Source organism: Chionomys nivalis, chromosome 13 (assembly GCF_950005125.1).
Source record: "Chionomys nivalis chromosome 13, mChiNiv1.1, whole genome shotgun sequence".
In the NCBI taxonomy this organism is placed as follows: Eukaryota; Metazoa; Chordata; class Mammalia; order Rodentia; family Cricetidae; genus Chionomys; species Chionomys nivalis.
In genome coordinates, this window is record NC_080098.1 from 72273211 (window position 1) to 72299276 (window position 26066).

The window sequence follows — 26066 nt, forward strand, 5'->3', positions numbered from 1 at the left end:
CACTTTGGGCATATTAACTGTCAAATTGAGCGCCACAGACGCATGCGTGCAATCTTACAATTTTCTGCTCATTATGTCTAATTGTTCTGTGAGATTGAATGTGTTGAGTCTCAATTTATAGACTAAATAGGAGCCCAGTATGCGAGACCTTTTACCCCACAGGTACCAGCAATCATCTCAAGATGGTGCCTTAATCAGTCCTGAGAGAGTTTATGACTGTAATTATTATAATTTCAGCTCCTAGGGAAGGAAGCATTACCACCACACACACTAAAGACCGCTTCAGGCTAGTGAGCCAGCCTTCCCAAGAAGGCTCAGCCTGCCTTGAACACTGTAAACCTGGGATTTGGGGCCATGCATTTTTCTGTGGTATGATTTTTGCTTCAAGTCCACTTTCTTTGGGCAGTTGCTGGCAGCATTCCCACGCCCTCATTGGGGGATTCCATTTTCCCCCGAGGCTATGTATCCCGAGTGGTGCGGCTAGTTGCCATTCCTAACTAGTCCGTGGCTTAGGTTTGCTTCAATGTTGGCGGATTCAGTTCTTTGTTTAAACGGCCCTCAGGCAAAGGGGTGTTTATTCACCTGATGGGTTGAAGAAGTGAGGATGGTAGACGAAAAGCTTATCTTTGAGGAGAAGAAACAAATCTGAGGCATTTTCTGCAGGCTCAGTGAAGGTGAATGGCTAAACACGTCAGGGATGAGGTTTGAGTGCGTGCCTGTATGATTGTTGGTGGGTAGCCTTGTCTTCTTCATCGTCACAGGCATGCAGTGGAGAGCGAGAGGGTCCCTACTCACTATCTGTAGCTCAGACGTCTGAGGTGAACAGTCACGAGCCTCTGCAGAGCTGGCCAAAGGCTCCAGGAATGGATAAAGGTTTGTGGAGAATGTGTACACAAGAAGCCCTATGATTTGATAAAAATAATGGTGTTCTCTCTCTGAGCTTTCAGTAGCCCAATTCCATACTAACACAACCTCCCTCCTTCCCCTTTCTATACATATACTCATGCACGCACACGCATGCGCACACATGTATGCATGGTGCAAGGGATTTCCTATTTCATGCTCTTTGCTCCACCCTGAAGAGACGATACATCCATGAACTCATCTTCATCTGTTTTGGAAAGAGAACATCCCCATCAGTAACCTTTTTGCTTTGCTTGGTTTCTGTGATCACGACTTACTTGTCCAACAAATATGTTGCCGGCAGCAACAACAGACTCAATGGGGGATGACCCCATAGTGACAAGCATCAACCATCCAACCTAAAAGGAAGAAAAGGACCAAATCAGCAAAGAACTGTTTATATAGCAAAGACTTAACAGTCGAGTGAGCATCTCACTGTGTTAAGACACTGAGGTCATTAACGGTTGATGGCAGATTGGCGATTGGCTGAACATGTGTGAGACTCCTCCAACTACAGAGTCAGTCAACCCAAGTCTTCCTACTGGAGTCTAAGTCTGCACCATTGTATCATTTTGAGCACTATAGAAATGGGTTTCTGCAGATTAAATAAAAGTAATGAATAAATCATTACTACCACTGACAGAAAACTTTTCTGTGGTCTGAGAAGGACTGTAAGCAACAGACCTGAGTAGTCCATCTATTCGTGACTCTTTGGAGCAGATGCTAATTTTCTCCATATTGCAGAAGAGGAGACTAAGGCACAGAATGGTTATTCAAGGCCAGCCCACAGGAAGTACTAAGGCGGACGTAATTGAAAGTGTTTTCCCTATTTAATTCAAATGAGCATGTTTTGGGGGGCGTCACTTTTGTATGGCTTTGTGGCATAGTTAGATATAGAGAGACCCCCAAATATCTACATATTAAAGGTCTGGTCCTCAGCCACAGTGTTACTAGGAAGAGGTGGCATTTAAGGGGTGGAGCCTAAGGGGAGGCTGGAAATTGTTGGAAGGCATCCTTGAAGAGATCCGGGGCTCAGTTGGTCTCCCTCTGTTCTGATTTCTAGGCATGAAGCCAGTATTTTGTTCTGCCTGACACTCATTTTTTACTTTTTATTTATGCATGTGTATGTTTTGTACACGTGGCTGTAGGCCACGTGTGTACAAGTGCGGACAGAGACCAGAAGAAGATGTCAGTGGAGCTGACCGTGAGCCCCTGGTTTTGAGTGATGGGAACTGAACTCAGTTCGAGCAGAAAATGTTCTTAACAACTGAGCCATCTCTCTAGCCCCCCTGTGTCCTGGCAAAGATGAGAAGTCAATTGTTGGGGGGGCAAGAATATGACTTATTTGCTTAAAAAAATTCTATGCTTATAAAACTCTCTCCTGAGCAAAAGCAACAGCTTTTTGTTTCTGTTTCTGCACTACCTGCAAGGCCTGGAGGACCTTGTGAGAAGCCACGGCTATGGACCTATGTCGAAACCACAAGGAAACAGCAATGCTGCTTCCCAGGGCAGGCATCTGACCTCTGTCCCCTCACTGCAGAAATAACGTCTATGGTTTCTTTCATGGAGGTGTCTAGTGGGTTGCAAGTCACAGTCCCTTTGAAGGGCACTGAGGCAAAATTCTTTTTTTTTTTTAAATGGAACTCTTCACGGATTTGTGTGCCATCCTTGCACAGGCCATGCTAATACTCTCTGTATCGTTCCAATTTTAGTATATGAGCCGTCGAAGCGAGGACGGTAACATTCTTGATATGGATGCATGAAGGATTATGGGTAGGATTTTAAGAACTTAGATGGTGGCAGAGGAGAGTCTTCGTAGAAAGATCTGATGTATTCTCAGTGCCTGAGTAATGGACTTTGAATCTGAACTAACTCTCCATCAGTACATCCCAGAGAAGTAGAGTCTGATTTCAAGAGAGAGAGGAGAGAGGCCATTCTAAAGCGCCTCTCATCCCAGTACCTTTCTGACGACCCACTGCATCAATCCCACGTAGTAGAGCACGGACATCACAGTGCTGAAGAAGACCACGATGGGCAGAACCTGTGGGTGGGGTGGGGGTGAAAACATGGTCACTGGTGGATTCAAAAAGTACCATGCATTTCCTACTAGGCTTCCCCTCTGCCTCCCTTTTGACCCTAGACACGCCATAACAGAGCAAAGTCCCTCTGAGCTACAGACTGTCTCCATCCAGCAGTTGTCCTCTGGACAGCATCCAACTCTTTAAGTTCTTTATGGGGTTGGTTTGAGTGTGTCTCCTAAGGTTCACATGGTAGATATTTAAATAAGCGTCTGGGATGGACTCTTTAGGAAGTAATTAAGATTAGAGGAAGTCAGGGGCTGGAGGGATGGCTCAGTGGTTAAGAGCACTTGCTGCTCTTGCAGAAGACACAATTTCAGCTCCCAGCACCCACATGACAACTCACAACTGCCTGTGACTCCAATCCCATAAGGTTTAATGTCCTCTTTTGGCCTCTGTGAGCACTGTGTGCATGTGATGTATATATATATATACCCAAACAAAACACTCATACCCATTAAATAAAATGAACCAAGAAAAAAGATTAGATGAAGTCATTAAAATGGAATGGCCATAATAGAAGTAACGGCTCTCCTTGGAGTCTGCTCCTGCCCTACCTCACCCTTCCCCGCTTCCCACAGCAAGACACCAACCAGGGAAATTTGTGCAGGATCTGATTTGTAAAAAATCTATTAAAATATCCCTAAAAACACATTGTGTCTACAGCTTTTAGCGTTCCTTTAATTTTAATAGGCAGGCAGAGAAAAGATACCTGGAGTTACCTTAAATGCGAAGAAGTGATCTGTATACTTCTCCCCAAAGACAAACATAGCTCCAGCATCAGTGTACCCCAGAAAAGTCTGAGTTCGAGAGAGAGAGAGGTCATTACAAACCATGAGCCACAAGCCACAGATGAGCCTGAGGCCCAGCAGGGGATGGATGAGGGCCAGCAAAGCCATCAGGCAGATTTGGGAAGTTCATATTCTCAGCATTGCTCCTCCAGCGAACGCTATGGAGCCTCCTTTTAAAACATCCCAACATCTAGACTTCCTGCCGTTTCTGACACTTAGTCTGCCTTGCTCCGACTGTGCTCATCGGCTTCCATAAGTCATAGGTGCTACATGAGGATGACCCTAGTTACCACCAGACACAGAGGAAGGCCCGTTCTCTGTTTGGGGGAACTATCTCAGAAGTGTGCCACCCCTTGGGCAGGGTGATGGGACGACAGGGAAATGGGCGTGGTCAATGGGTGACACAGGTAGGGGCAGCAGCTGGCTTAATCAGCTACATAGATGAATGTATTCGAGACAAGCAGCAAGTCTAATTTATGCTATGGAATTAAAATTAGGCTACAATATTACAGATAAATTACCTACTTAAAAAAATGTCCTGAGGGTTACATCCAAATGTTAAAAGTACAAGAACACAAAGAATTCCTTTTTGGATAAGCTCTCGTGAAGCTCAGGTTGGCTTCTCACTTGCTTTGTAGCCAAGGCTGGCTTTGTACTCCTGACCACCTGTTTTCTTTTGAACTGCTCACCTGAACTTGTTTTCCCAGCCAATCAAAAGCAATAAATCCAGGCTTAGTTCTAAGAATTAAGAGCCCAAGAAGAAACTGTAATCCAATTCCCCAAAAGACAGGCCTCCAGTAAACCTGCAGAGAAAGATGGAGACCGTTAAATTTGCGCTAACTTCATTCACTATTGTAACGAGACTTAAAGAAACAACAAAACATTGGTCATGCAGAGACAGCTTTCAGAAGTGGCGACAGACCCCTTTTGGTTGTAGTTACCTTATTAGGAAGTTAAGGGTGACCTCAACATAGATGTCCAAGGGGCCACTGTCCCCTTAGGAGCATTCTCACTGGCTGGGGGAGCCCAAGCAGCCAGGAGCAGAGAATGTTTTCCCAATTGATTAAATGTGTTCTTTGACAACTTCATACATGTACATAATCACGCTGATCACCCTCACTCTCCAGCTTTGCCTATCTCCCTCCCACCCTATCTATCCTGCTTATCCTACAAATCTTTCTCACGTTCCTGTCTGTTTGCTTGGTTTCATAACTCACTGAGTTTAAATAGGGCTGTCTGTGTGACCGTGGATTGGAGCTATCCACTGAGTCTGATGGGTTCAGCAATGGGCACATAACTGAAGACAATGACCATGCCTTTCCCAGAATTAATCAATAGCCTGTAACAATTCAGGGACTCACGAATTTGATGGACATACAACTATCTGGAAAGAGCTCAATAAAGGATCAGGTTGACCTGTGGCCGTATTTGTTAGGAATTATCTCTATTACATTAATTGAAGTGGGAAGATTTGCCTACTGTGGGTGGCTCCATTCCCTACACAGGCTCTCCTGAACTGTGTAAGGGTGGAGAAGGGAGCTGAGCTCAAGCATGAATGCACTGATTTATTGCTTTCCGCTCTTGACTGTGTATAATATGACTAGCGGCTTCATGTTCTTGCCACTTTAATTATCCAACAATGATGGGCTATAACCTGGAATTGTGAACAAAATAAACCCTTTCTTTCTAAGTTGATTTTGTCAAAGCAACAAGAAGCGAAACTAAGACAGACCCCATACAATTAAGCTCAATGCAATGGTTGTGTCGTGCCTTGGATGGCATTTCGAAGCCCTTCTCCCTGTCTCTGGATCCTCTGTTTGTTTTGCACCCTCTTCCACAGTGTTCTGAGCCTCAGAGGGGATGTTAGAAATGTCCTACTAGAGCTGGGCCCTCAGCTGTCACCCATTCTCAGCAGCACAGGGAGCAGCAAGTCTGTGTTCACCCAGCGCTCACTACAAAGAGACTTCAGAGAACCGTTCTGTAACACATGCATATATCAGGGCTGCATCCACTCTGTATAAACCTTGGTGCAGAATCTGAGAACTTATGTAACTGTGAAGTCCTGAGAAATGCCTTGGACACAAAGAATTGTCTCTGAGACACCTGGTCAAATTGTAAAAGTTACATGTACAATTATTTCTTCACTTGGAAAATGGAAAGGTAGAAATTGATTTTTCTGTGTTCAAAGGTTGTTTAACTGACAATTTATAACTGAATTAGATGAAATTCGGCTCAGTTGAGAGACTCTTGTTCCCCAATAAAGGGAGTGAAGACCTCTATTGCAGATCTAGGATGACAGAAGAACGGACTGCCGTCTACACTTCTCTCAGAGCAGAACTGAGTGACCTAAGATCTTGGGATTGATGGCACAGAGAATGGAGATGTTCCTCTGAGCAGGGCAAATACTATTCATTTTATTAGGTCAACTCGGTCTCTGATTACTGTTTCTTCTGTGGGTCATCCTTTCAGCCAGAAAGAACTTAGGACTTCTACAGCCTGCCATTGTGATTTGTAGGTAAAAGCTTTTAGTCTTAGAATTCAAACCCATCTCATGGGCTGTAGACTGAATACAAAAAGGGAAAAAAAAGGGGGGGTTGAAAATTGGATGCAACAAGGGAGGAGTGTATAAGGACAAATTTTGAGAATAAAAAAGCCCAAATCATAAACAGCATTTCCATAAAACGCAGGATTGAAGACTGGTAGACAACTTAGCATGTGCGAAGCCTAGCATTCAGGTCCCCAGTTCTCTTATAAATTGGGTTTTGCTGCACCTGTTTTGATTTCCAGCAGGAGGATCAGAAGTTCAAGGTCATCCTTGAAAGAATTTAAGGCTAGCCTGTGATATATTAGTTCCCATCTCAAAACTCAGAAGTACAGGGTTGAGTAGAATGTGGGTCAAAGGGAATGACTTTCCCTGAGTGGGCACGAGGGATGTTTTACTTGTGTAACTGGAAATTGCTAGAAATAAAGCAGTTCAGGTAAGCACCTTTGTTTGCTCGTCACCTTAAGGACTTGCAGGGGGTGGGGCAGTGGGGAGAAAAATTTGCCTAGTTAGATTCTTTCTCAGCCACTGTTTTGGAGTCTTATGCTCCCCTGGTCCCGGGACCAGTCTGTACTTACTCTGGTTGGATGTTTGGAAAAGAGAAATAACAGGATAATGTACATCACGAGACCGCCAAAGGACACCAGCTGCTGATTGCCCAATTTGGCAGTGTCAAGGATCAACCAGAAAATGACGGCCAGGATCAATGAGCTCCATATCACCCTGTGAGAACGAGAGTAACAGGATGAGGCCAACGCTAACAAGTGAAAACTGTAGTGAGATAGCACGTCCCAGAACCGGAAGCTCTGCTTCAGCCGGTTGGCTACAGCAACATCCGTTCCTCCATGAGCATCCCAGAGGAGAGTGGAGTTTGTACAGAAGTGTCTGGTCTCTGTTTATAGGGTCTTTGAGAGACACATTCATCTTTTTCTGTCAGTTTTGGGATGGGTGTTGACTTCTTCCCTTCACGAGAGAACATGTTTTCTGTATTTAGGGGATCTCAGCAGAGCTGAGTCAGACTTTGGGTCCTATCTTCCCTCACGAGAGTCTGGTAGACGTGATAGACTCATGGCTCCTGGATGAAGGGGCCATTGTGTGGGGATGATGAACTGATGACCTAGACTGAAGATGGGAGAAGTGTCCAGGGTAGCCCACATGGTTCTCAATGGAGAGAACCAGTCCTGTGAACACCCAACAGGGTCATCTCCAAGGAGAGGAGATCCTGCGGTGACAATCCAAAGAAAAGCCCTGGGAGTCGTTGTGGGTTCTTTTAAGGGGGAGTCAGGTCCCCAGGAGCCAGCCCCATTCCTAGAGCGGGAAGCCCCTCCCCAAGTCAGAGCTATCAATGCCCTTATCTTGGTACTGGCTTTGAGGCAAGCCTAGAATAAGGACATTGGGAGAAAGAAAAGACGGGGTGTTAGGCTGAGTCTTCTTCAGTCAGAGATGGAAGGAACACCTCAAACTGCAACTAGACCTGTAGTCATTGGGTCATTAGCTAAGTGTAAGCAAAGGGGTCATAAGGCTTTTACATTTTGTACAAATGGAGATAGATATTTCCCACTAAATAAAATGTGCCAAGGGAAAAAAAAGTCATAATTTTAGTCCAAGGCTTACACAAAACCTTGTGTGCTAAATCTTCAGCATCAAGGAGATTTTTAGAGAGCTAGGCTTTTTTTTTTTTTTTTTTTTGAGACAGGGTTTTTCTATGTAGACCTGACTGTCCTGGAATTCACTTTGTAGATCAGGCTGGTCTTGAACTCAGAGAACTGCTTGCCTCTGTCTCCCAAGTGCTGGGATTAATGGTGAGAGCCAGCACTGCCCAGTAAGATTTAGTTTTTAAGGAGCGAAAGGCATAGAAAGAAATGAGAAGAATTGAGAACCTAATCTAAAAATTATTAATCCAATAGCCAATAAATAAGTGCAAATAATGGGTATCAGTTGGTCCAACTTTTAAATATATATGTATATAGATAGACAGATATACATAATGTTTATGTTCATTGTGCACTGGAAACACACACAAACACATGCACACACACACACACACATACACACACAAAGCCCCAAACAAAATGTTGAGTTATCATGTCATCTTGGCCTTCCTTTCCTGTTTGAAAACTATAGATAAATAAATAATAATAAATAATATATAATATAATAATAAGTATTAAGTGAAACAAAACATTCAAGGTTGAATGTAATCCATGATTTCCATTTATTAAAAGAATTTAATGAGATCATACATAACTATATACAAAAGTGCGAGCTCACATAGTCATCGTGTCTTTACTGTGTTGGACTTATAAGCCAATTTTTAAGCCAGCACTGAAACCAGACAGCATCATGCAGCTTTTCTCTGACCTGGGTAAAGACAGACACTACTGAATGATCATGATCTCATTCTACGGACAAGGTTGAAAGAACTAACGCATCCCTGTATGTCCAAAATGTTGCTTTGTCCTATATTCTTGGCTCATTCTTAATGTGAAATCTAGGCATTTCTCTAATACAAACATGAAGATAAGCAGTTTGTCTTTGGACATTTACCATTGAACCAAGGGGCTTGCTGGCACACCTGACCCCTTATCTCACCCCGCATTTTTTGTTTGCCAAATGGAGGCATGATAGCAGATTGCTCTCAAGGTTATTTCTAGCATCAACATCCCATAAATGAGGATGGAATTTTAGAACACATTTTTGGAACGGTGTTGGAGAGAGCCAGCATGCCTCCACTGCAGTAAGAGAGAAAGATGTATTTACCATTTCAGCCAGAACCAATGCCTGTCGAGAAGCCTTCTGCCTGGAGACAGGAACTCATCAATTCGCTGCTCATATTTGGCCATCAAGTGATCCCAGATAACAAAGAAGATGGTAACCACGGTGATCACAAAAAGAGGCAGGGCTCTGTGGAAGTTTAGTACACAGGCTGCAATCACCAGAGCCAGGAAAACTGTCCAGGAGGCAAATTCAGATGGTTAATATCACCACACCAGGGATCCTGGGCGTCCAGCCTGGGTATGACTTAGGCAAGGGGTGGCTTAATTAAGTACCCATGGCATGCAGGGCTGCTTTGGTGGGGACACAGACTTCTTGAACTGAGCCTTTTGCTTTTCTTTCAAGCAAGTCCCTAAGACTTCACCATGACGGATGCTGTCTTTGTCTGTTTTCCTCTTACATTACCTTCTCAGTTCTTGAATCTGACATTTGGTCACTATTGCCGCATTTAAAGAACAGATTCCAGGACAAAAATACCAGATGGGTAGTGTACATCTTTAATCCCAATACTTGGGAGACAGAGATAGTTGGATCTCTATGAGTTCAAGACCAGCATGGTCTACATAATGAGTTCCAGGACTCCAAGGATTAAACAGTGAGAGCCTGCCTCAAAAAAATAAAGTTTCTTTTTCTAAAAAGTCAGCAAACAATGACCCACAGGTTCAGTTTGACTTGCTGCGAGGGAGGTGGCATTTGCTGTGCGTACTTGCACCCTTCAATCAAGTATTACCGCAATGCAGCCATGCCTTTCCACTTACACAGTATCTGCGGTTATATTTTTGTTATAACGGCAAGGTTGAAGGTCCAGTATGGCCAGACCTAAAAGACTCTCTGACCTGCTGGGGGCCCTGGCCCGCCCTTGCTGTAGCTGCGCCAGCTGTTTGGAAATCAGCACACTCTTGGCTTTGACAGTGTAGTATTCTTCTACAGATACCTATGGGCTTAGTGGGCAGGTTCACATTTTTTAGACCACGTTTTTGCTTTGGAAGCTGAAGTGTGGGCCCGAAGGTCCTGGGTCTTACTCTGCCTTCACGCCTACATCCATGTTTGTTCTTGTTTACCCTGTGTCCACTGCAAAGTCTGCCAGTTGTCCAAGTATTCGTCAGCATTTGCATTAGCCAACGTGCTTCCTTGAAAACACGTCACAATAACAGGGCTCTATGAGCCCCAAGAGTAAGGTAGTGCCATGGTTTGACTGTACCCCCCTGTAGTTTGTATGTTAGAAACTTAATTCCACATTCAAATAGTGATAGTAGTAGAGGCGGGGCCTTCGGGGAAGTAATTGGAATTAGATGAGGTCCTGGGGCTGGAGCCACCATGGTGTTACTAGTGGCCTCATAAAAAGAGACATGGGTCAGCGCGTGTTATCTCACGCTGCAAAGCCCCTCCGCGTTATGATGGGGTAGAAGGCCGTCACCAATACTTGATCCTGGACTCTGTTCCAGGACCCAAAAAATATCTATGATTGAGGCCACAGTATTTGGTCATAGCAACAGAAAATGGACTAAGATAGTAGGTGAATCAAAAACAAAAATTTCTGATTGGCTTCATGAGAAAGGCAGGCAAGCAATCTGTGTAGACTTTCCCTTCTGGGGTTTTTTGATTGACTTCACCACTTCTCTAGGTGAGTCTGTGAGGTCCAGGGGAAGGGGAGATTTCTTTCTTTACACAGAAAGCTAACACTTAAAAGATCCCAAGAAATGACAGCAGCATTCCCACAGCCCCTTGGTACTTACCTGTCAATAGAATGCCCCCAATGGTACGCCGAATAATGATTCTGTGCTTTCTATAAAACTCACAAATCAGATCATACTTCCTTTCCAAACACCTGCAACACAAAAGCCAAAGACCCACAGAGTAAGCACCCAAACGTGAGATATTGGCGTGCAGAGCCTGGGTTTTTGAAGTTGTGTCTCAAAGCAGAAACAGAACAGTCATCTTAGATGGACACTGGTCATAATGTGGATTAACTACTGAAGAGTGTGCCACACTCTGAGGGAGGGAACCAAATGGTGATAGGTCACCATTATAAACCACCAGGGATATCATCAATAAGCTTCAGAAAGGGCAAAAGCGGGGCTTCTGATCAGAAGATACACAACGATGCATTACTGTGGGGAATGTTCACGCTTAGGAGTACGTGTGAAAACGTGTGCTGAGAATCTGAAATACCACTCTAGAAGATACTTTGTGAATCAAAGTGTGGTATAGACTAAGTTTCTCCGGGTCTATTCAGGATAAGCCAGTTGTCCTCGGTGGAGGAGACTGTGTTTTGTTTCTGAAGTAGCAATAGTAAAGAGCCACTTTTAGGAGACCCTCCACCCGCTGTGCACCAACTTTACCAGGTCTTTTAGCGGCAGAGACATCTGACCCTATAATGCAAAGTCGCCGGCACAGACACTTGCTTAATTTGGTTGTCTAGACTGAACCATTCTCAACCCACCGGTGATTGCTTCAGTGCCACGAATATCAGTGACCCTGAGGACATGTGACTCCTCGGGAGACTTTTGCAGCCCCTGGATCAGAGCCTCGTGGAGTAAACAAAGGACGAAACCTGGTAAGTGTTCTCGATGGTGTCCATGGACTGGTGTGAGAGACATTGTTCTGAGACATAAGAATAAAAGCTCTACAGGAGCTTGAGAGACTCGGTGGGAGGAGCACACAGTACTCCTGAAGAGGACCTGGGGGTGGTTCCTGGCACCCACATCATGGCTCATGATCATCTATAGTTCCAGCTCCAGGGGATCTGATGGCCTCTTCTGGCCTCCACCGGCACCAGGTACATACATGGGGCACAGACATGTACACGGGTAAAACACACATACACTAAAAAATAGAGAAATCTTTGAAAAGTTCCTTAGAGATATATAGGCATAGAAATATAGAAAAAGTTCTTTATTTAAATATAGAAATTTAAATGAAATTTTACATGGGCATTTAGAAAATGGACCCATGTATTATGATATAGTATCAGACTGAAGTTCCAGACCAAGTGGACTGACTTTGGGTAGGTCATCTCTTCAAACTTCATCTTTCTAACCTCAGATCAAGATAATCATCCTGCCGCAAACAGATATGGTGGCTCACATCCATAACCCTAGCATTTGAGAGCAGGCAAGGGGAGGTAAGGGCAAATTCAAGGCCATACCTGCTGTCTCCCGTCTTAGGTGATTATAAAAACTTGAACTCATTCAAGGCTACAAGGTAAGAAAGGCAATAGTTTAAATGTTATTTATATTTCTTATTTTGTGTGTATATGTGCCACATGTATGCCGCAGAGCAAATGGGGAAACTGAGGACATCTTTCAGTAGCTGGTCCTCTCCTTCCAACAGATGGGTCCCGGGGGCTGCAGCCAGATCACCAGGCTTGGCAGCAAGTGCCCTAACCCACTGAGCCATCTCCCTGAGCTAGTTCCTGAGGTTTAATGTGGGCTTTGAGAAATCTAGTGTTACTGATTATTGTGAAGATGAACTGACTCCTTATGTATGTATGGAAGCCATTAGTTAGTAATTTATACCTTTAATGAGAAGACTGTCCTGAGAAAATATAAAAATAAAGACTGGGTTCCTAGAGTCACTTCTTTTTTAACTGATCACGTCCATCACCCCAAAAGCCATGAATTTTATCCAAGTGGTGTTGGGTGAGGTGCTGACAATTTCTAATGAAGCATAGTAAAATTTAATTTAGAAGAGAATAAAGCAAAAGAGACAAAACACGGAATAAAACACACAGGGAGTAGATGCGGCTCTGTCCCTGGCTTAAGAACTGTACCCTTTTTGACGTTCATCTTGGTCATCCTCCTGCATGTCTTCTTTGTTTCCTAGAGACTCCTGCTCAATCGTGATCTGCCTGTCACCCTGGAGATCAAACATAGAGCAGAGAGGATAATGAGAATCTCGGCACCATGGACCCTGGACTCCTTAGCTCAGCATTCAGGCAAAGAATGCTCAACAGTCCTTTTAAAATTATTATGCAAGAAATGGCTCCCCTCATCTACTTCATGGGCACCTTTTCCCCTTTATAATCATAAGAAATTCGGTATCATACTTATGTTCTTCCCTCCCAGAGGAGCCTCTGGTACCCCACCCCTATCACCACCTTTTATTTTTTTGAAAAGGGAACATGTTTGTAGTTCTGATTTTGTTCCTGTTTCTGCTGTAATCATTCAACCCCAGACACCAGCTCTGGTTTTAGGAAGGGTTAAATGAAGTTAACCACAAAGGCTGTGCAATTCTCCCTTTACGTTGAACCGACTCATTTCCAGAGTCCTGAAACCAAACCAAGGCTTTGCTTGCAGCTACGAGCACCTGCCTCATCCTTCCAGAGCTGACAGACTCCCCTTGGGACTCACAGGAGTGTTGCCTTTGCCCTATTTTAGGGTAACATGCACTCAAGCCACTTTTCATGGGCAACTTTTCCAGGAACAGTATAAACTTTCTCCCAAATACCCATGGCCTATTCTGTTCCCAGAGTAGCTCCTTCTCTCCATCCCACAATAATTCTTCAGCTGGTGAAGCTGATTGCTGTACGTAGCTGGGGAACATTCAGGTGGACTAGCTCTATTACAGCCTGTAAGCCACTCTAATAAATCATCTATCTATCTATCTATCTATCTATCTATCTATCTATCTATCTATCATCTATCAATCTATCTATCTATCTATCATCTATCTATCTATCTATCTATCTATCTATCTATCATCTATCTATCTATCTATCTATCTATCAATCATCTATCTATCTATGATCTATCTATCTATCTATGATCTATCTATCAATCATCTATTCATCTATCTATCATCTATCTATCTATCTATCTATCTATCTATCTATCTATCAATCATCTATCTATCTATCATTCATCTATCTATCTATGATCTATCTATCAATCATCTATTCATCTATCTATCTATCTATCTATCTATCTATCTATCTATCTATCTATCTATCTATTCACACTCTCATTTTGTGAGTTTTATTTCTATAGAGAACCCAGGCTAATACATGGGTCGTTTTCTGAAGTGCTCAACCTATGTTTCGATAAGATCTTCACTGCTGTAGTATTGTATAGAACGGTTTCGGTGCCCTAAAACTTCTGTTGCTCACCCGACTTTCTCCCTAAGCCCTGGAAACCAGTATCTCTTCACTCCTCCATGGCTTTGCCTCGTCCAGGATGCTGCTGCTGGGGGTGGTGTGGTGTCCCCATCTTAAACTGACTTCTGTCACTCCGTAGTAAGCACTGACAGCTCCACTAGTTCTCCCCATCACCCCATCATTTGTTTCAGTACTGAAAAACATCGCATCATCCATTTTACTGATGGGCATCTGGGCTGCTCCCACGGTTTGCCCATTATGAACAAAAGCTGCTGCAAGCATCTGTGTGGAGGTTCTCACGTGAACTTGTTTGTTTGCTGGAGGACACAGAGGCACAAACATGGCACAACTGAGATAAACAGTAACTAAGATGGGCAGTGTGACCCCCACAGCGATGTGCACAGAAGCGCGCTTGCATAAACACAGGCTATGCTCCAATTCCTTTCCTGTGGATGGGAAAAACAACTTTCACCATCCAGTTTTCTGTGATCTCTCCCCCGGTTTCAGGGACTCAGGACCTGCTTTTCAACAGGTGTTCTATATGAGCAATTGGTTTTGTTTCAGCAACGGAAGACATTCTACCTAAAGCTGCTGATAGAGGTCCTTGCCAGATGTGGTACCCATGCCTGCCACCCCCTACCTGGGATGCTGAAGTAAGAGGGTCAGGGGTTCAAGGTTATCCTCTGCTGCTTATTGAGTTTGAAGGCGGCGTTGGTCACATGAACATGAGACCCGTCCCACCCCAAACAAACAACAATAAAATAAAAACAATAGATCTCAATCTAAAACAGAGACACATACGAACTAAAGTCCTTAAGAATCTCTTGGGCTCCATGGAACCAAGGGAGGGCATCTCACGGGCCTCCTTCACCTTAATGTTTAGGTGCCTGCTTTTTCTGCCAGGAGGTCTCATGCCAGGCTGGCCCTGCTCCTGCCTCTGCCCCCTGAGTAGCTGGGGCTACAAGGATGACCTCACATGCTGGCCTGAGATTGGGCTTTGTGTCTCGGGCTGGTTTTCCTTTCAGGGAACTCTGAGGCCGTAAAAGTGAAGCCTTGCTTTAGAGTACATGTGCTTTCTGGATGACTGCCTTAGACACACTAACCACACTTCATTCACAGGTGGCGGAGTATCACCATGGCAACAGTTCCTCAACCATCTTCCACACCTGCCTTACCTCCTTGGCATTTCCTTGTTCCCCGCTCTGTACGGATCTGCTCCTGACTGCACTGTTTCCTGGTGTGTTCTGCTCTTCAAAGTCTTCATCCTAAGAAAAACGCAGAGTGAAAAAAAAAAAAAGCAAAACAAAACCCACAGAGTCAGAGCCCAAACACAATTGTCCTTCCGTGACCATTCCAGGAAGGGTTGTGAAAAGCGGCAGGAGGCAGGCTTTGGTGTTCTTGTGAGGTACCTGATTCAAGGAACCATGAGCTCATAAGGAAATGGATGAAATTTTTAATTTTATTCTGATGGGAAAGATCCACGTGTATTGAGGAAGTTACAGCAGCTTCCCACCGTTGGCCCCGACTGCAGAGCCAGTACCAGGGGACCTGGGTGGGGACCTAAAGCTTCAGCAGGGCAGGTCATCACCTAGCTGAGGGACCACCCCTCAGGAAGGCAGACCCACCTTTAAACCATGCTCAGGAGATAGGAGAAATAATTATCCCTTGAATAAGATAAGGTACTTTTCCTTCCCTGAGTTCCCACACATGAGCCCCAGCTCACGGCTTCCGATGACGGAGTAATTCTGATTAGCGAATCCTGTCCTCTCCTTTCCATGTCTCTAACTCATCCGGCTTCTCTCTAAAGCTCCCTTCTCGCAGCATGGCTGTTTGCCCACGCGTTGTTCACCTTCATGCCCGTTGAACTCAATTGGTATGGCTTTCTCTCTCTCTCTCTCTCTCTCTCTCTCTCTCTCTCTCTCTCTCTCTCTCTCTCTCCTGGGTAGAAGCGGAGATTTACAGCTCAATGCCCTGGGTCTTCAATTTTAAACTCTAATAAAACTGTTTTTGTGGGTCTGTTCTTAAGTAATCTCTCTCTCCCTCCCTCCCTCCCTCCGTCCCTTCCTCCCCCCTCCCTTCCTTTCTTCTTCCTCCTCCTCCTTTCTGTTTTTGTCATCTGTTCTCACTGTGTGGCCCCAGCTAACCTGGAACTTGCTACATAGACCAAGTTGACCTTGAACTCACAGAGATCCTCCTGCCTCTGTCTCTTGAGTGCTGGGATCAAAGGCGTGCGCTACCGCCGCTCCCATCTTTAAATTCTTATGAGACTAAGACCCCTGTGGCACCTCTAGTGGCTCTCAGGAATTCCTGGCATGGTATAGAAGGAAATGAGACGTGTGTGTACAAAGCATGGGAAGGGGGCCGTTGCACGGAGAGTCCTCTGGGTTCTGCAGTCACGGATTCTCACATTTCCCTTAACACTGAGGTGAAAACAGCAAGTTCCAGGATCCCGAATTACATGTGTGCATAAAATCAGGGTCCCTAATTTAGAGGTACAATAAGTAGGGAATGGAGGGGAAGACTTCAACATGGGCCTGACCCCTAACCCTAAGACCCGGGGAGAGCATCCCCTCAAAACAGTAACTTTCTCTGGACCTTGGGGTTTTGTCTGCTTGGAGTTTTGTTGCCATTGTTCCTTTTTATTTTCAACTTTGTGTGACACTCCGTGGATCGTATTGTTCTAAATGCCAATTTCTGGTTCTTTCCAGAACCCAGAGATTTTCTCCCTTGAGGAGCTTTCTTTCCTTTTAAAGCTTTAGCCTTTGGATGCTGGCCGCTCCTGCCACCTGCTGGCCGCATCCGGAATCTTTGCTGACTGGGCGAGCTGCTGGCAGCTCCTGCCACCTACTGGCGGCATCTGGAATCTTTGCTGGGTCCTCGTATCTGGGGGTGCTGTGCCTGATGCTTTGCACGATCACAGAGAGAACACTGACTGAGTTTTCCCTCGTGTGCTGGGATTGTTCTGTCCAATGGACTCACGCCTCACTCTTCAAATTTCCAGGAAGAAAATCTCCTCCCACTCGAGGGTTTAAAACAGAAATAAGGGGTCACTGTGGGTGTAGGTAGGTGAATGGAAAATGACCAGCTTTTCTCTTCCTCTTCAAGTTGGAACTGTGGGTCTGTAGTGCAGGCTTCTAGTCATCCTTAGCTACCGTTTCTTTCTGTCTATTTAATAAGTGGGACTATTGACACCTTTGTTCTCCATACCTGTGAGCACGCCTGTTCTCAGGGAACACAAATGTCTTCCAGAACACTGACTGTTGTGGAATCACATGCATGTCTCAGAGAAATGAAGTGGGGGCTGAAAAACACTCATACGTATAAATAAAATTTTAAAATGTATTGGATATTGATGATTTACTATCACTAAACATATTTAATGATATATTAAAACATATTTCTGATAGAGCATAGATACATCTCTATTAACAGTTGTACTGTCTGGTTTTGTGTATCAACTTGGCACAAGCTAGAATCACTAGACGAAGAAGCCTCATTGAGGAAATGCCTCCATGAGATCCAGCTGTAAGGCATTTTCTCAACAAGTGATCAATGGGGAGGGTCCAGCTCATGATGGGTGATGCCATTCATGGGCAGGTGGTCCTGGGTTCTATATGAAAGCAGGATGAGCAAGCCATGAGGAGCAAGTCAGTAAGCAGCACCGTCTGTGGCTTCTGCATCAGCTCCTGCCTCCAGGATTCTGCCCTGACCCTAACCTGACTTCTTTCAGTGATGAACAGTGCTGTGGAAGTGTAATAAACTCTTTTCTCTCCAAGTTGCCTTTTGGTCATGGTGTTTCATTTCAGTAATAAAAACCCTAAGAGAAGAGTGAGAAATAAAAAAGGAACAATGACAACAAAACCCCAAGGTCCAAGGGAAAGTTAGGGCATTGAGGGAACGCTCTCCCCTGGTCCTAGGGAACATGTTGTGATTCCCTCTGGTCCATGTTGACATCTTCCTCTCCTATCCCCCGCTTATTGTGTCTTTACATGAAGAAACATTTACTTAAAATGTTTTCTGGGGCTCCAAAACCACAGAGAAACCCTGTCTAGAAAAACCAAAAAAAAAAAAAAGTTTTCTGGGCATGTGGCACACACCTTTAATCCCAGCAGGGAGACAGAGACAGCCTGCTCTACATAGTGAGTTCCAGGAAAGCCAGGGCTACATAGTTAGATCCTAGTTCAAAAACTTATTGATTATCCTTATGAGTGCTTTGCTTCATGTGTGTGTGTGTGTGTGTGTGTGTGTGTGTGTGTGCATCGTGTGAGTATGCAGTGCTCACGGCAGCCAGAAGAGGGCCTCAGATCCACGGAATTGGAGGTGCCCGGAACCCAATGGTCCCTCTGCAAGAGGAGCCGGGGCTCTTAACCTCTGAGTCATGTCCACAGACCCTAAGAAACAATCGTAAGTGGACACAGCTGTGCACAAAGGAGCCCTTTTATTTTATTTTTACATAGCAGGGCATCTTGGTTTTATCTCTATCCACACCACAGTCTGGAAAGTACATTGGAAGTGTGTAAATGCGTCTGAGAGCAGAGCTTTCAGCCCTGGGGTCATTTGCACTGTGATCACTTAGATTCTGAAACAGCAAGGGACCAGATTGAACATTCTTCTGAGTTTTTAAAATCCTATTGCATAATTCCTCTGGCAGGATTGCTTTTACCCACTGGCATTTATAAGTCCTAGTTATGTTTGTATGAACGGCATGGCTTCCGGCACCAGCATGTTGCTGTGCCGTGTCCACTTGGGGGCTCCACTCCCAGAACTGTGGGGTCAGTGGCTCCTAAGCTCCACTTCAGCAGGCTTGGCTCGTAGGACCGGCTTAGGAATCAACACGCTGAAGTGCTGGACAGACAGGCAGGCACCGACTCTGTCCTCATCAGCAGCTTTGGGCTCCGCCTCCCAGACACAATACAAGAAGATGGAGTTTTCAGGGGAAGCTCCTGGTTTCTGGTCAAAAGAACTCCGGGACCAGAGAGATAGATAACTCAGTACTTAAGAACACTGGCTGCTTTTCAGAGGACCTGGGTTCAGCTCCCAGCATCCACACCATGCCTCACAACCGTCTACAGCTCCAGTTCCAAGGACTCGGACACCCTCCTCTGGCCTTCATTGGCACCAGGCAGGCGTGTGTGCACAGACATACACTAAGGTAAAAATCCATACAAATAAAATCAAACCAAACCAAATCAGGAAGCAACATTCTGTTGTCCCCAAATGAGCATTCTGCACTGTGGCCCTCTCCCTCAGAGCTAATTCATCTGGATCTGCCAATCGCCTTGTTAGATCACCCCACTGGATCTGCCAATCAATCACCTTGTTAGATCACCGCACTGGATCTGCAAATCAATCACTTTGTTAGGTCACCTCACTGAAGGATTTGAAAAGTGTGTGACAGTGTTTGCTTTGTGACTGTAAAAACGTCAGTGAAGTTATATAGCAGCACGGAGTTTGGGGGTAACCTCAACCCATGTTCCCAGGCTGTTTTTCTACAGAATAAACAACCTCTTTTCCCCCCTTTCCTCAAGTCCAAATACCACTGCCATGAAGAACAAACCCAAGCAAGTACTGGAGAATGTGCTAACTGCAGGAAACTAAAGAAACACAACCGAGCCACTAGTGATGTCAACTTGATGGGACCCGGCGTCACCTAGGAGATGAGTTTCCAGGGACCCCTGTGAGGGATGGTGTGGAACAGGTTAACTGAGGGGGGACGACCCACGCTGACAGAGGGCAGCACCACGCCCTGGGCTTGGCTCCTGGACTGCAGGAGACATTGTGAGCCAAGCGCCAGCGTTGGAGCTCCTGATGGTGGGTGTCATGTGACTGTCGGCTTCAAGCACCTGCTGTCTTTATGGTCCTGCCACATGGATAGTAAACTGTGAGCCAGGGTAGCCCTTTCCTTCCCTAAGCTGCTTTCTGTAATAGTTGTTTTTGAGACAGGGTCTCTGTGTATCTCTGGCTGTCCTAGAACCCACTGTGTAGACCAATCTGACCTTGTATGCAGCCTCTGCTTCACACTGGGATTAAAGGCGTGTTCCAGCAATGGGCCTGCTTGTGTCAGGCTATTTTACCAGAGTACCAGGAAAAGGAATCAGTGTAAAAGCTATTGGGGATACCCGAGAAACAGTGCCACAGACAGCCCGTGGGATGTCATTGAACTGGCTGTTGCTCCTGGCTCAACCTTCCTGTGAACCCAAAAGGAACTCCAGAGTTACCAGCGACGGCAAAGTCGTGGCTGTGGGCATGCATGTGTGTGGGCAGCAGTGTGGTTTCAGTCATGTGGAAGTGGCTAATGATAAAAAAAGGTCCATGCCCTTAAACCTCAGACCTTTCTCTTGGCCTGTGACAAACTGTTTTGCCCCTTCTCTCACAGTAAGAGACCTGAGCAACCACTAGCATGGTACTGAAGAGGCAGGTGGATTCCCGAGCTCTTGAGAGTGGGAAGAGCTTACGTTCTGTAGTAAGGCCTCCAAGGCCCCTAAAGGTGGAGAGACTACTTCTCAGCCAAGAACTGACTTAAACGCTCTGTGAAGGTTCAGGAAGGCAGCCTTCTAGTCGGCCAGAGGAGGAGTCTGACTTGAGTAAGTGCCAGTTAGCAAATCCTCCCACCCTTTCCTGCTTTTTGCAACTTCCACACCTCTGACTGGGCCTGAACCTCTCTCTCCCTGTTTCCTCATTCTTCCTCAGAAGGCCAACTCACCTGACAGAAACAGAAAGCTCAAGCCAGCTCACAGAGTGAAGTCAGTCCTCACTGATTTTTACTGATACCAGTGTCTTGCTTTGTTCTTTGGGGGCAAAATACCCAAAGCTCCGAATTCAGCCTTTCCATCTGACTGTTCTTAGATGTCGCTCAGATGCAGCTGGAGGCAGAATCTCCCGTCCACTTACTGCCCACACCACTGACTTGTCTAACATCCCCACCCATAGGTCGACAGCTGAGATTCAGACAGTACGGCAGGTGGAAATTAAGAGCTCACTCCACTTCAGAAAGGAAAAAGCCAGGCACAGGAAGCTGATCTCTAATGCTGCTTTAGAACTGACGGAGGCAAATGTGTATTACTCATATGATTTGGGAGCAAAAACAGTTTTAATTTTCAGAAATAAAAGATCTGTACAAGTCCCACCACTGGCTGTGCTGTTGCCTGTAGCATCCAATACATGACTAAAATCTGAAACCCAAATAAATCTTCAACACACAGAACTCAGACAAGAGAGACCTTGTCTCAAAAAGACTAAATAAACAAAAAAAATCCCAAACAAAAACCAACCAAAGAAAAACAAAACCAAAACTTAGATACAAGGGGCTGCAGAGAGGGTCAGTGGTTAGATCACTTGCTGCTCTTCCAAAGGTCCCAACTCTTCTAATCCAAGTATTCACAGTGGTCCACAACCACCTGTAATTCAGCCTCTAGGGGACCTGGTGCCCTCTTCTGGCCTTCGTGGGAACCTGCACTCATGTAGCATATACTCACACAAGCACACATTAACACACATGAATAAACGTTTAAAAAATAGCAAGTTGTGGCAGCACATGTTTTTAAACCCAGCATCCAGGAGGCAGAGACAGGTGACTTTTAGGCCGTCTAGGTTTACATAATGAGCTCCAGGCCAGTCAGGGCTACATGATGAGATTTGAAAAATACAAAAATAAGAACAAAAGAATCTTTATTTACCCTAGCAGGTGCCCTCGTGAGGGTCACTACGGCTGTGATGAAATGCCGTGGCTGACAACGACTTGGGGAGAAAGGCATGACCCAGCTCATGCTTCCACGTCATAGTCCGTATTTCAAGGAAGTCAGGAACTCAAACAGGGCAGGAACCTGGAGCAGGAGCTGACACAGAGGCTGTGGAGGAGGCTTGCTCAGCCTGCTTTCTCGTGGAACCCAGAACCACCAGCCCAGTAGGGGCACCACCCACAACGTTGGGTCCTCTCCCATCAATCACCAATTAAGAAAATGCCCTAAAGCCAGATCTTATGGAGGCATTTCCTCAATTGAGGCTCCCTCCTCTCAGATGACTCCAGCTTGTGTCAAGTTGACATAAAACTAGCCAGGACAGCAGGGTCACCAAGAAAAATATCTTTTTCTGTTTGTTTGTTTTTCAAGACAGGGTTTCTCTGTAGCTTTCGAACCTGTGCTGGAACTAGCTCTGTAGACCCGGCTGGCCTCTAACTCACAAAGATCCGCCTGCCTCTGCCTCCTGAGTGCGGGGATTAAAAGTGTGCGTCACCACCGCCCGGCTAAGAAAAATGATCTTATGTAGCAAAGAGATGCCATTATATCTTACTTTGTAAATTCATTGTTATTCTGTAAAGTCTGATGTCACAGAGAGACACAAATATGTTAGTCTGTTTCTGCCATAGTATGCTCGTGACAGCAATTCCCCTGCCTCTACCTCATAAGTACAGTATGCATTGCCGTGCCTGGCTCTCCTATTATTTTTAAAGGCTGGTTGACTATTGTGCTTATCATTTGTATCGGGTTGTACGTATGATGATTTCTGCCTGGTTCTAATTTCCGACACTGTTTCTTGCCTTTCTCGGATGTAGCTTTGCCTATCTGATGTAAGGAAGATATTCCCGTGAGAACTTCTTTTTTTTTTTTTTTTTTTTTTTTTTTTTTGGTTTTTCGAGACAGGGTTTCTCTGTGGTTTTGGAGCCTGTCCTGGAACTAGCTCTGTAGACCAGGCTGGTCTCGAACTCACAGAGATTCACCTGCCTCTGCCTCCCAAGTGCTGGGATTAAAGGCGTGCGCCACCACCGCCCGGCCCCGTGAGAACTTCTAAAATGCATTCTGGTTTTCTCGTTTGCAAGCGTCTTTTTGATGTACCCACACCGGGACAGCGGCAAGAAGGCCTTTTCCCTTTAAGTCTCCTGATGAAGTTTGAGACTACGGATGCTTCTGTGTTGTCTGATATCTACAACCAAATGAACCACAGACACCGACAACGCTTGGCTAAAACACAGTTTGGTCAGATTCTTTTCAAAAACTGAGCAGAAAATATGGCTTCAGTTTCTCTCTCCCTCCTCTCTCTCTGTCTCTTTTCCAAAACAGTCTTATACCACAGCCCAGGAGAACAGGAGAGATTACACGCAGTTCTGATAGCAGATCAGCATTGTGCTTGACCAAGTTACATCTGGAACACAGTTCTTTGGTGGAGATTTCTAAGTTAACTTGGCCACCAAGTACTTACATCAGAGGGTTGCTGATTAAACAGATGTAGACTAAACAGAAACACACAGCGTGCATTCATATACCATAAAGATTTTAGGAAAAACATTTGCCTAGATAGGAGGAAGGCAGAAATGAGCAGGGCACAGTTGGCTTCAGCTGTCAACTTGGCACACCTGAGAAGAGCGAGCCTCCACTTGGGAAGTGCTTCACACGAATGGCCACAAAGTAACGAGGGAGGCAAACTTTGCACTGAAGTTCCTTCTCCTTAAATGCCTCAAGTCAGCCGCTGAAGCTCCTTCTCCCCAAATGCGTCAAGTCAGCCGCTGAAGCTCCTTCTCCTTAAATGTGTCAAGTCAGCCGCTGAAGCTAACTAACGTACTCCAGATCTCTGAAGAGAGACTTCATAAAGTTATCCGAGACACATCTGGGAGCCAAGCTCTCCCAGTTTGGCCCAGACCTAAAGGCGCAGAAGCTTCACATTGTACAGATGAATTAATTCAGTGCTGGGTACGGACACAGGGAGGTGGCACAGACCTATAATCCCAGCTACTCAGGAGACTGGGAAAGGAGGGTGGTAAATTCAAGGCCTGCATTGCTAACTCGTGGGTTCAGATAAAAAGCGATGGGGGTAGGGAGGAGGCAGGACAAAACTCATGGTAGAGCGCGTGGAAGAACCGTGACCAAACCTCCGTGCTGTAGGGAGCCTGGTCGGGGAAGCATCGTGTGGCATCTTCACAGGGCCACATCAACAGACCCCAGTGTTTGTTACAGGAAGAGACTGACTTCATACATTTCTGGCTTGCTTTGTTCTGTACCCGAACATCTGCCCCCCCCCAGTGGTGTGAAATCATTGCTGATGTTTGAGCGTTTGCTGAGGCTACGACTTTGCACTCATTGCACAAGAGTCCTGTGGTGAGGGCAGGACCTCCATTTCCCCCGGGACTTGTGGTTTGGGGCTTTTATTTCTCTACAGGATTGTGATGAGGGCACCCATTCACCTTTTTTTTTTTAACTTTTAAAATTATTTTATTAATTAATTTTATTTTGTGTATGAGTACTTTGCCTGCATATGTGTATGCGCACCTGGTGTCTTTGGGGTCAGAAGAGGGCGCCACATACCCTGGAAATGGGGTAACGATGGCTGTGAACCACCGCGTGGGTGCTAGAAACTGAACACGTATCCTCGGCAAGAGAAGCAAGCATGCTTACGCACTGAGCCGCCCTTCCAGCCCTTTACCTAAAGTGTTAAGAATTTGTTTTTAATTATGTGTATGTGTGTGGGTCTGCCTGTGGGGATATGCACATCCGTATAGGTGCCCATAGAGGCCAGGGCATTAGCTACCCTGGAGCTGGAGTTACAGGGCGACCCTGGTCCTCTTCCTCTGAAGTAGTTCCTGTACCTAAGGCTGAGACAGCTTGAGGATGAGAAAGAAGTAGAAAAGTGAGAAAACTTGCCTGAGTGGTGTGTGTGTGTGTGTGCGTGCGTGTATGTGTGTGCACGTGTATGTGTGTGCACGAGTATGTGTGTACACATATGTGTATGTATGCTCATACTTGTGTATACATGTTCATGCTTGTGTGTGCATGTGTGCATATGTATATGTGTGTATATGTGGGTGCGTGCATGTGAGTGTATGTGTGTATATGTAAGCTGCAGATCCAGACAGCCTGACTCAACTCTGCCTGCACGACCTTTGCTTTTCCTGCCTCACAAGTGTGTGACTTTTCTCTTTCCCACCTGTGGTGCCTCCTGTTTCAGAAGCTTATCACTGTCTTCCTGTTGGCAAGAGGCCACTTGTCATATCCAGCCAAGATCTCTGCCACACTGAGTACAGTCAGCACCGGGAGCACTGAAAGCGGCCTTTCCTGCTCCTGGGCTGCCTTGGCTCACCTTCCCAGACTACTCTTCCTTTTCTCCAACCTGAAAGAGGATGAGGAAGTAGCATGTGGACCAAGAGGAAGCCTGGCGTTTGGTGGTTCCTGAGATGTGGGTGTTGCTTGTCTCTCGGTGTCCCATGCTGGATCTGTTACCATTCACCAAGCGTCCGCTGCTTTATCCCTTGGCTTTACCTGTGCATGCTGGGGTCTCAGGGAAACACATTCCCCTTTCAAAGCTTCCTGGCCCTACACACGAGGCCAAGGTCCTCTAATTTCCTCTGTGTGAGTATTCCTGACACAATATGATCCATTGGAAACTCTGAGTTTAGTTCCTTCAATTAGAAATTTTTAAGATGGGTGTGGCGGTGCCATCTTTAATCCCAGCATGGGAAGGCATGGGGGGTGCAGCAAGGAGACGGGGTGGGGGGGCCACTCGAGAGGCAGAGGCAGGCAGATCTCTGAGTTTGAGGCCAGCCTGGTCTACTAAGCTAGTTCTTGGACCACCAGGACCACACAGAGAAACCTTGTAAATGTTGTAAAGCTAACCTAACCTTAAAGCTGTGATACTGGAGGGAGGTACCCCGAAGGAAAGCGGGGGACTCTTAGGTGACAACCGCACAACTTCATAGCTCCTGCTGCTTTGGTACCCTCCCAAAGACAGGGGGTGAGGCGAACGTGCGACGGATTTGCGCATCTTGGTCCCTTTCCCACTGTGGCTGACCCTTCACCATGGCAGACAGAGCCTCACCTCGCATTAGCGGACTAACTGCTCTCTGACCCTTTTCATGAGAAGTCACACGGTGACTTTAGTTCTAACTCTTTATCATT

At 45.6% G+C, this 26066-nt stretch overlaps 1 protein-coding gene and 1 non-coding gene across 2 annotated transcripts in view; both read right to left on the bottom strand.

Annotated features, from left to right (window-relative positions):
* Window positions 1–26066, bottom strand: part of Slc28a3 (solute carrier family 28 member 3) — a 50754-nt gene that overhangs the window by 14307 nt on the left and 10381 nt on the right. Inside the window, exons 2-10 of the mRNA XM_057787886.1 lie at window positions 15360–15449; window positions 12862–12947; window positions 10826–10917; window positions 9075–9264; window positions 6893–7037; window positions 4462–4575; window positions 3704–3781; window positions 2864–2944; window positions 1182–1262 (exon numbers count right to left, since the gene is read on the bottom strand). Coding sequence (XP_057643869.1) covers window positions 1182–1262; window positions 2864–2944; window positions 3704–3781; window positions 4462–4575; window positions 6893–7037; window positions 9075–9264; window positions 10826–10917; window positions 12862–12947; window positions 15360–15449 — 957 coding nt within the window. The remainder of the gene's footprint in view (window positions 1–1181; window positions 1263–2863; window positions 2945–3703; window positions 3782–4461; window positions 4576–6892; window positions 7038–9074; window positions 9265–10825; window positions 10918–12861; window positions 12948–15359; window positions 15450–26066) is intronic.
* LOC130886300 (U6 spliceosomal RNA) lies at window positions 2535–2639 on the bottom strand. Its single transcript, XR_009058273.1, has one exon. It is a non-coding gene; the product is annotated as a U6 spliceosomal RNA (small nuclear RNA).